Source organism: Egretta garzetta, unplaced genomic scaffold, assembly GCF_000687185.1.
Source record: "Egretta garzetta isolate BGI_Z169 unplaced genomic scaffold, ASM68718v1 scaffold241, whole genome shotgun sequence".
Taxonomy (NCBI): domain Eukaryota; kingdom Metazoa; phylum Chordata; class Aves; order Pelecaniformes; family Ardeidae; genus Egretta; species Egretta garzetta.
The window spans coordinates 651,405-662,527 of NW_009258675.1; the positions used below are offsets into that span (position 1 = coordinate 651,405).

The 11,123-nt window shown below is 44.7% G+C and overlaps 1 protein-coding gene across 1 annotated transcript in view; it reads right to left on the bottom strand.

Moving 5' to 3' along the window:
• Nucleotides 1-1,359: 1,359 nt before the first annotated feature.
• Nucleotides 1,360-11,123, bottom strand: part of FGFRL1 (fibroblast growth factor receptor like 1) — a 178,388-nt gene continuing 168,624 nt past the window's right edge. Inside the window, exons 5-7 of the mRNA XM_035888643.1 lie at nucleotides 9,048-9,332; nucleotides 4,711-5,064; nucleotides 1,360-1,769 (exon numbers count right to left, since the gene is read on the bottom strand). Of these exons, the coding sequence (XP_035744536.1) occupies nucleotides 1,360-1,769; nucleotides 4,711-5,064; nucleotides 9,048-9,332 (1,049 nt within the window). The remainder of the gene's footprint in view (nucleotides 1,770-4,710; nucleotides 5,065-9,047; nucleotides 9,333-11,123) is intronic.

Here is an 11,123-nt window from a genome sequence, read left to right on the forward strand (position 1 = left end):
AGGAAAATATCATACATTTTTTTTTCTTGCTTAACAAAATAAATTAAATATACATGACTTCTGTTTAAACTCTATATAGAATTACAAAGGTTTTATATTTGCAATTGGATTCATTTCCAGTCCATATAGGTATTTAATATGGTCCTTCTTTATTTTCTCTTCCTTCTGTTTTTACTGTTTGAACTGCAATGAAATTGTATCATTTCCAAAATGTTATCTGAGGGGAGGGGACAATCACACACAACCTAGGTGAATATTTCTCAAATTTAATTTTTCCTACAAGACTGTTATTTCATCCTCTTTGTTTCTTACTCTTTTTTCTAATGTTTTCATGTATTTTGCATTCATGTAGAAAATCCAGTAGCTTGTCACTGTGAGCCATCAGAGAAGGACACCGTGTTTTGCTTTCTTCACCATCAGCAGTTCATTTATTATTATTATTAATTATTATTATTTCTTAAATATAAATATAAAGGTGTTCTGTACAATGTTCCTCTTTCCTTCTTTCCTTTTTCCTGGCAGTGGCACTGAGTCCTAGGACCAGGGATTGGAGCACTTGTGGTTTGATCTACAGAACCCCCTATGGGAAACGATGCCTTCAACTTGCAGAAATCAAACCAGCCAGCTTCGTTAGCATTTCAGAACAAACGACCGTGATTGAGAAGCATTTGGCATTTCACGTTGTGAACAGAAATTAGTTTTTCCAGACCCTCTTGTATTATTATTTTTTTCCCCTGGAAAAGGTGAATTGATTATGTCTCTTGGTGCTTTGGCACTGAAACCTCAGGTACTTTAGAGCTCAAGTCACGCAGAGCAGGGCTGGGGGCTTCCCACCGATGCAAGTGATGTGCAGCAGGCACAGGAACAGCAGCGCCCATCCAGAAAAGCACCACAGTCACCTCTTGCTCTTCTTGCTCCTTTTAGCAACACGAGGAAGAAGGTGGTGGTTCACGTCCCTGTGTCCCGTCTCACCTGTCGCCACCTTGATTAAAAAATCCAGGAAGGCTCCGCTGTTGGGGATGGCTGCCTCTCTGCTGAGATTTGGAGTTCCTTCATTATTCCTCGGCTACATCCTGATTGCAATAATTAAAAAAAAAAAAAAAATCTCTTTTCTCTCTCTGTCTTTCTCTTTTATATATATATTTATATAGATAGATATAGATATATACACATATATATACACACACATACACACACGCATATACAATTATATATATATGTATATATATATTTAAAATTATATATATAATCTTTTCTGTCTGCTTTGCCTATTGCTGGCAGTGTGAGCTGTCTTGGAGCAGTCTCTTCTGAGGTACCACGAGGAAAAGCCCAAACGAGCTACTGTACACGGCCACCCTCTTAGCACTGGTACTGAATGTGCTGGTGCTGATGGACTTTACCTTCCACATGTGAGTGGGTGTGGGTGTGGATGTCCGTGTAAATCTTTGGGTACATTTTGGATGCCATGGCTGGTGCGAGTGCAGGCCCCTGCGACAGTAAATGCTGCTGCTGGGCAACATATTCCTCATAGTTTATGGAGGAGATGCAGTCTTTGTCGGGGACCTGGGAGACGCAGATTCTGTCCCGGGGCTGTGGCCGGTGCACAGGGGCAGCAGCTGGTGGTGAGCAGGGTTTCTTCTTGGTCTGGCAAAGCCACAAGAGGATCGTTCCAAAGATGAAGACGGCTCCGGCGGGGATGCCAATGATCACGGGCCAGGGAAGGCTGCTGGCCGAGGAGGGAGGCACAGGTGCACTTGGAGGCTTGGGATCTGGACACCATGGCAGGAGAGAGACAGAAAGAGTTAATTAAGTGCAGGCAAAGTCAATTCAAAACAGATGTCACACTTGGGCTGGCTTTTGTACAGGCTGTCTGGCAACCCTGCTAGACCAAGTAACAAGGGAGAAATCAGGCCAGCACATGATGTTTGGTAACTGCTTTGCTTTTCAGTGCTTCTGGAAGGACAAGCAACTCATTTTCTCTGGTTTAGGGGTGAGGAGGGGAGTCTTTGGGGATTTTTTTAACTTTCTTATCCAAGCCTTAATGGATGCACTAGAGCCAGCCTGAGAGAATTTCCTGACAGCCTCAACTCTGTGATGGACTGGGCTTTGCTGCCCAGGCTGGAGGACACAACATGGGACATGTCAGCATTGCCTCCATGTCTGAGGCCCAGGAGGCACGATGGGGTTGTGCTGAGCAACAGCATGTTGCCCACTTGCCTCTTCCAGGTGTAGCTGGGTCTGCGTGGGCTTTAGACACTCTTCAATATCCCTTTCCAGGGATACTGAAGCTACTCAGCAATGCTCCGCCATGGCAGGCAGCACAAAAGTGGTGTTTTGGAGGGGTTGTCCTGAATTTCTTCTGTGGCTGGGTGAAGGCTGAAGGACGTGAAAATGCAGGTGAGCTGGTGTTCCCTTCTTGGTGCCCAAGCCACAGAGAACTGGGAGTTCACACGGTATTAAAGTGTGTGTCCAACTCCCTAAGCCAAATGGACTCTACCTCCACTGGTCTCTTTGGAGCTGCTGTTGGCTTTCCCAAGAGCAGCAAATTCAGTCACCAGAGGAGATAAGATGCTTCAGACAGCATCTTTCACCGACCTCCCCCTTCCGCTCTCTGCTGTTGGCAGCATGTACATCCTTGGTAGCCACTCCAGTTTTCAGTTTGATGTCTTGATTTATAGACCCAAAAGGTGTCCTGGGGTAGCATCCTAGCTATCAAAATCCCCATCTAGATAGGTGCCAGCTGGGACTTCCAAATCCCTGAAAAGTACCTAGGCACAAAATTCAGCCTGTAGGGAGACACTAAAGAAACTTTGAAACTGGCAGTATATACAAATGGCCCAATATGTTATATACAAACATATCACTTAACTTTCAAGCCAAGCTTCTTTAAGACACTAATGTCTTTTTCTCTCCTTGACAAATAATTCTAAGGCTAATTTGAAATATTAAATATATACCATGTGGTTTCTTTGAAGTCAGAAGGACCTATGCTGTTGACCTCAATAGACAAAACTTTGATTCACCAACACTGGAAATTACAGAATAATTTAGGCTGGAAGGGGAGGCTGGAGGTCATCTGGTCCAGCCCCCTGCTCAAAGCAAGACATGATCAGGGAACTGACCCATCAGCTGGCCACAAAAACAACAGTCTTCATGTTGGTTGGCAGAAATCCTCTGCTGGGCTGAAATGAAAGTGTTTTGATATTCATCTATGCTGTTCTTTGGAGCTGTCTATGTCAAATCTGGTAGATTTACAAGCAAAATGGTGTTTTTCTAACTCATGGCCTTGCAACCACATCTTTGCCTCTGAGGGTAAGCCGGGTTCTCCTTCTCCATCATTACCAATAACAACAGGCCTGCAGGCTCTGGTTCTGGTATGAGGCCTCATTATAGTCCCATTTAAATCAATGGAAAGTCTCCCACTGGTTTCAGTGGGAGCTGGATCAGACTCTCATAGTTCAGAAACTCCCAGAGGCTTTGAGTTATATCCCACCCACGCAGCCTTTTCCCTGCGATTGACAGGCTTTCTAGTTGGAGTTTAGTCCTCAATCTAAGTGATGCAGAAGAAGATGCCAAGAGCATTCTCTTACTTGGCAACCCACTGCCAGTGTCTAAATGCAAGCTAGTGACTCTTGATGGCTGCTGAGATCCAGAGCTTTGTCAGTCAGTGAGCAGAAGAATCCATGCTGCCTTAGTTACAGGAGTCATGAGCACTTTCCTCACTACGTACACAGAAAAGCAGTCCCTAACAGCCTGGGAGAATTAAGGATCTCTGTCTCTCACTGGTGTCTTGACTGGAGACACCCCATTAGACCTGACAGCTAAAATGTTCTGATATCGGCTCCAGTTCTTGCACTCTCTTACCTGTGTTGGCCTTGTGGTAGTGGAGAGAAGAAAAAGCAGTAAGATTGATTTTTGTCCTAAAACTAGAGGATCTGAAGCTAGATTTGCATGGCAAAATGAGGCAGAAAGAAATGCCCTTTTCAATAAAAAATATATATCAGGGCAGAACTGTCAGGAGGCAAAGGAGTAAATGACAAAGCGAAGATGGCGTGCCCGAAACACACTCAATACAGCCTCAGCTGGACATGGCCACCAGCTCTGAGGGTTGGGGAGAGAAGGAAGCAGCTGCAAGTTTGGTACAAGGGTCTCCAGGGGATCACTGGGTAAGAATTTAAGTAATCAATCATTCTCTCTTTCACACTTGTTCCTTTCCTTGTGACTGGGACAGTCTTTATTCTTCCTTCATTTTATGGGCCTGTATCATTGTTTCCTTTTACCAGTAAAAGCAATATAAATAAGAACAAGAGAAAGAAGAAACGTAAGGGAATGGGGTTGCTAACTGTGCTGCTATTCGGTTCCCTCTCATCTCCCACATCCTATTGCTGAAGTGATGTTGTGCCTGCAACAGCAGTATCATTTCCCAGCTCCTCTTCCATATAGGAGCAGATCATTCATTTCATTTCACCTTGCTGGAATCCCTATTCCCCATGAAGGGAGAAAAGGAGCCATCATCAAGAGGAATTCAGCAGGGGATGTTTTAAATCAGGGCTGATTTAGTCCCTCACTTATTCTCATCAGAACTGGGCTAGCCTAAATCAGCACAGCATCGCAGAGGGCCATGGAGGCCGATGGACATCAGCAGTTGTGTTAATAAATACCATGATGCAGACTATTGGCTCAGATGGGGGGAGAAAGGGCATAACTCACCTGGCAGGACTGTGAGAAAAGCACTGCGAAAGCTGTAGCCCATGGTGTTTGCCCCCAGGCAAATGTACATCCCTGCATCTTCTTCCTTCGCTCGAGTTATCATCAGTTTATTCAGGTAGGAACCATCAGGACGGGACCAGACCTCCCCCGTGGGCAGCACAACAAACTTCTGTCCCCCAACGTCGATGGTTGAGTTGTACTTGCTCTCTGTGCCGTACTCCACCCTTTTCAGCCACTGGATGACGGGTTTGACATCGCTGCGGACTTTGCACTGGAAGGACGTGGTCCCACCGTAGTCTACCGTAGTGTTGACGGGGTGTGTCCCTGTCAGGATGGGCTTGGACCTTGTCCTCTCTGCACAAAAACACAGGGAGCTCCATGAAAAAAGTTGTTTGCCAATCTCATTAATTTGTGATTGCAGAAACATAGGAAAAAGGCATAGGAGAGGTGCAAAATAATTATCTAGTCCAACTCCCTGCCCTAAGGCAGGCTGAGATTTCTGCAAAGCTCTCCTGATATAAATTTGCCCAGCCTCTGCCAAAGCCTGTAATGGTAGATGCTCTCCAGTCTCTCCAGACTACTCTGTTGTCTGAAGCTTAGCAAGTCTTTTCTCATGCTCAACCTGAATCTTCCCATTTCTAATAAGGAAGTTGCTTTATCTGCATCAGACCTGGAGAAAAGTTTGCTCTCCCTCTTAGCCCTTACATTTTGGATTATCTCCTTCAGCCCTCTCTTCTGTACACTGAACAACCCTCCTAACTACTAAGCAAACAGGGTCCTAAGAATCTCCTATAGAAGGTTTTTCTGTCTTTGCTGTGCTCCTGCTCTCTCAGGTCACTCATGAAGCATTTATATTTGGGCACCCAGTTTGCAATGGCATTAACGCAGCACCACGCAAGTTAGACCTGGCCTTTCTGCTCCTTGGCAAGTATTGTAATTCCAGTCTGGGCTGCTGAATTTCCCCATTCCCTTGCTGTACGCTGCAGCTATGAGATGACAAAAGGGGCCATCCTTCCTTGTACTCCCACATATCCCCTTGTCTCAGGGACCATATCCCAAAATAATGGGATCTTAATGATGTACCTTGGCCTACAGGGTCAGAGGCTGCAGTGATCTTTCCTGCGTCTTGGCCAGAGGAAGATAAATGGCCCAATACTAGCCAAAAAGGCCAAGACTTAAATTTGGGCAATAGTACAGGTCTGAACACAAATGAAGTGGATTATTTCACTATAAACGTTCACTTGATATTGATCCTGATGATGTCTTATCAATGTTTATAAATATCTGAAGGGAGGGTATAAAGAAGATGAAGCCAGGCTTTTTTCAGTGGTGCTCAGTGACAGGACCAGAGGCAATGGGCACAAACTGAAACACAGGAAGATCCTTCTAAACATCAGGAAACACTCTTCTACTGTGAGGGTGACTGAGCATGGGCATAGGTTGCCCAGAGAGATTGTAGCGTCTCCATCCTTGGTGATATTCAAAAGCCATCTGGACATGGGCCTGGCTGACTGGATCTAGGTGACCCTGCTTGAGCAGGGGGGGTTGGACCAGATGACTTCCGGAGGTCCCTTCCAACCTCAGCCATTCTGTGATTCTGTGATGCTGTGTCTCCTACCACCATGCCTATCAGGGTGCAATTTACAGGTGAATATGACAGAACCTTATGTGTTGCCAGACAGAACCTCAGTTTTTTACTAAATTACTTACAAGTACATATCTATTGAGAGAGCACACCAGAACCAGTGTGGCTACCCTCAGTCTGGGGACATTAAGGGGGTGGGGTAAGACATGTTCCTTCTCTTTTTGGTCTTCCCAAATGTTCCTAAGGACAGACAAAATTCAATGGGAAGAGGCCCCTTCTTTCATGGACTAACGGCAGGCTGTGGATATTGTCTCATCTTTTGTCTGGGAGTCCTTCAGGAGATATCTGTCATCTCTGTTGCTGCCCATGGGGACCAAACTCTATTGGAAGCCATCCCATGCCATGTCATTCGCTGCTCACTGCTGGGGGAGCTGAGACCACAGGTACTACCAGTGAGGAAGATCTTCACTTCATCCTCAAGCTCCCTGCTTTTACTATTTCTTTCTTCAGTCTAATCATCCCCACACTCACTACGGAACGAATTTTTGTGGAAGAAGAGCTCAGAAGACTTTTGCTTTTCTAGCCAATAACAAAATCTTTCCCCTCTCACAAATTTTTTTGCCTCAAGTCCCAGCTAATGAACGAAACGAGATGGTAGGAAAGGAAATCAAACACAAGAGGTTCACAAGACCATCCTTTCCAGCATGATCGTAAGCCTTGGGTTGTGTCAACACCACATAAAGTCAAAGGAAAAATATATCCCTCATTCTGAGGAATGTTTGGATTTTTTTTAGTGCTAGCATCAGAGAAATCAGTCACAGTTTCCAGACAAGGAGGTACTGCAAACCTCTATCCTAGGCACAGAGAGAAATTATGGTATCACAGTGGGTGGTAACTGCTGGCAATCATCATCCGCTTTTGATGGCAAACACTGTTGGATTGAGCATGTAACAAAACAGCTCCCACCAGCACTGGCTTTGGGGTGAGAGGAAGGAACAATGGCCCCTCTTTCAAAACCTCAGGATACTTTCAATAATGAGGGCTCTAAAGATGTTCTTGGGAAACAAAAATACCACAGTGGTCTCTATAGGCTTCGCCTTGGGACTACGAGCAGGAATCACAGCTGGGGAGACTGAGACTCAGATAACTAGGACTTAGGAGTGGAGGCTCAGGGAGGGGGGGGAAAGGAGGAAATTGAATAAACCTGTAATGCTCCACAGAATGGTGTTAAAAATAGAAAGATGTCTGAAAACTGCTTAATGCCCTTATCTCCTTGACTCTGGTTCCAGCTTTGGTTACTGTTTTCACTCCTAGCCAGCAAAAGCTAATGAAAACAAAGGTTACATACATCTTTAAGTTGATAAAAACCAAGATAAACAGGGACACAGAAAGGGGTTTGTTCCTGGTGCTGTCTGGTTTTGATGAAGTGAAAATGCCACAGCTGCCATTAGGATGGGGCTTGATTCATTTCCCTGTCTCTGCTCCTGGTTTTAGCGTAAACACATGTTTTTACTGTCTCCACACAGCTGCATCTTTATCAATCCCAGATGTCCAGCAGGTTTGTTCCTTTGGAGCCCAACAGAGTTCCCCACATGTGCTTTTAATTCCTGTGATTCTAGAGAAAGGACTTATCAGAGAACAGATCTTTACCTTTAAGAACAATCTTTCACACCGTGATAAACTTTCTCATGCTGAAATGTATGCACAGACAGACAAACAACATGCTTTCCATATGGCTGGAAATAGCCCTCCATGCCCCCGCTCCTCATTAATGAAGGTGATTCAATCTTCCCTCCACTCAGCTCATCTTCTCCACTTTCTTGAGTTGGCTGCTCTGTAATCATTTCCATGACAACTTATGATAATGTCATAGACAAAGCACAATTATTTAAGAATAAGAGCTCTTCTCTGGTAGACTTAGGTAGGATTTGAGTATAATTATCCTCAGTAATAATAGGGGAAACAGGAGATTAGAGACCAAGAATCAAAATAGCTAGATAGTAAGAAGAGCAATTTACTCTACCCCACCACAATGCAGGGTAATCCCCCACAGCTCATCTTCTAAGGGTTTGAATCTTTAAAGCTATGTAGGCATCTAAAGATACAGAAAGAACCCTAGTGGGATTTTTTTTCTTTTTTTTTTAGTATCTCATTTGTACCCACCTGAACTTTCAGATGGCCAAATGTTTTTTAAAATCTGGCCCTAAAGCCTTGTCTTGCTAATCATGCTAGTCATAAGATTTCTGTTAATTCCCTTGGGAGACTTCTCTCATGAAGTGGGCCTCCTATTACAGCTATCTGGACTAAATTTTCCATTGATTGGTTTCACCCTATTACCACTCTGGTAGAATAATCTGGGCCTTCCTAAATATTTCTACCCATCCTCTACAGTACATGAAAGGGCTTTCTCAGTTAGCTGTCAGTCTGTCCTTGAACTGACTCTGTTGATAGTGTAAGATTGAACTGGGCAATGTTCACCTTTTACCACACAGGTGCCCTTAGAGATGACTATTTCTGAAGTATCTCTCCTCATTTAATCTAAATCATATTGTTGCTACTCTGTCTTGCCCAGGAGTCAGGTTTATTCTAGAGTTTCAGTAATGTTTTCTCTGTCCCTGCTGATGTTTTTAATGCTTCCCCATTTCTGTGTCCAGATATTGACACTGCACACTTGCCATCACGCTCTCTTTACTCAGCCAGCCCCCTTCTCAAAGCTTTCTCCCTGACTTTCCACCCCAGAGGCAGCACTTACGGATTACTTCAACTTTGTATGTTGCATTGATTTCTCCAACTTTGTTAAACACCCGGCAGGTGTATTTCCCACTGTCCTCTGGCTTCAGGTTCTTCAGGTTCAGCGTCCACTTCTTCTTCTTGTTCTCCCCAATCTCTTGGGGCGTGAGGGGCTTATTGTCCTTCAGCCACATGATGTCAGGCCGCGGGTTCCCGCTGGCCACGCACTTCAGGCGGATGGAGCTGCCGACGGGACGGGCGATCACTCTCCGTCTCATCTTGGCAGGCTGCGTGAACCTGGGCCGGGCTGTAAGAGGCATGAAAAATGGACTGTGGTGAGCAAAGGACGTGCAAAAAAAGGATACTACTGTCAAGTGTTATGGCCAAATTTGCTTGAGAGGCACTTGGCAGCCCCATACATACCAGTGTATCATTCTCGTATCAGCTCAGACTGGTTTCCTTAGAAAGGAGACACCATCCAGCCTGATACATTTGAATATCTCCTGGACTGCTATGGCCACTGCATTAGCCTTCTGCATAGCACAGCCCTGGAATTTCTGTGTCCACAAGGCAACTGCGTCAGACCGTCTCACAAAATAATACCAAAATCACGCTATTGTAGCTGAAGGCAAAATGCGGTCCCTAATCACATTGTAATTGTTACCATATTCCATGCCACAAATGCAAGCCCTTAGCCAAGACCAAAGAAACAATCTCAGATTCCTGTCAGGCTGACCATTTTCTCAATCTTTTGCTGGTCACTTGAAGCTCCATTTTCTGAAGATGTTTTGCCCCTTAGTTCCCAGCTTAAGTCCCAGCTTTAATGGGACTTAAGAAGAGTCAACATGTTTTCAATATGCAGGAAAGTCTTAGAAGTGTGCCAGACTCCTGAACATACTTAAATGTATGCAATTCGTCAACATTAATTTATGAAGCATTCATGTTGAAAGGCCCAGAGAAGCAAGCAAACAAATGGAAAGATGCAATAAAAAACACCCTTGAGTTTGTTATTAGAAGATACCCCATGCGATTCATCCCAAAAATGGAGAAGCTGAAGCAGTGGCTCCTGGTGGATAGAATCATGGGTTAAGGTAGTCACCTTGTCTTAGCAAGGAAATCACCAATATTTCTAATGGCAGTGACAAGAAACATTAGACAAATGCAAGGTCCCCAACAGGCAAAATCTGTAATTTATACCCTCAACTGCACCTAACTTTAATTCAGGTTATTTCATAATTCCAGAAGGAAAAGAGATGGCACCTTTACACCCTAGTAGCTTTACCGACATTGCGGAGAGTTTTCCTGTAAAGTCATGAGTTGGTCTAACTAATCAACAGAAAGAAAAAGATCTTTGAAAAAACTTTTAAGACAGTTGAAACAATAGGACATGATCTGTTGTGAGGTGAAAGCTTGTCCAATAGTATCCTGTAATGAAGAATTCAAAAGAAATTACGAATTTCTCACAGTTATTTTAATTTTGCAGTGCCAGTCCCTGGGCACTTCTAACTGCAATCTCCTGCTGAGATTTATACCACTTTCTGACTCCTACTTGTCACTCTCCCCCTACATCCAAAATTCCTTCCTACATCCACCCTTCCAAATTCATCTGTCCTCCTTGATTTTGGCAAAGCCAGTTTCTCCTCCGGGTCCATTCAGTATTTCCACAACAGGTTTCTCCCCTATTTTTTGCTTACCGTGATCTCACTCTTCAGCCCCTAAGGGCAGTCACCCTGCATTTTCTTGCACTCCCCTGGTAAATGTTCCCTGATCTTTTTCTTGGGAAATAAGAGAAACAGGTAATGAGTGGCCTGCTCGGTGGCACACTGGCCTTCACCAACGGCAACTGGAAAGCCACAACCTCAGTAGCATATAATACACTGAAGCAAGCTGAGAACGTTGTGCTTCAAGTCTCAGGGAAGTTAGCTACAGGACAGCATGGTGGGACTCTCTCCTAGACACCCAGCCCTGCTGCCCAGGGCTGAGGGCCAGAAGCTCTGGGATGTGCGTTATAGCGGAGCTTTGCTCGATGGAGGAGGCTGGTCTGCAGCCTCCCCTCTCCAAGCACTGGAGAAAGGCAGCCATTGCCCCCCAAGATCAT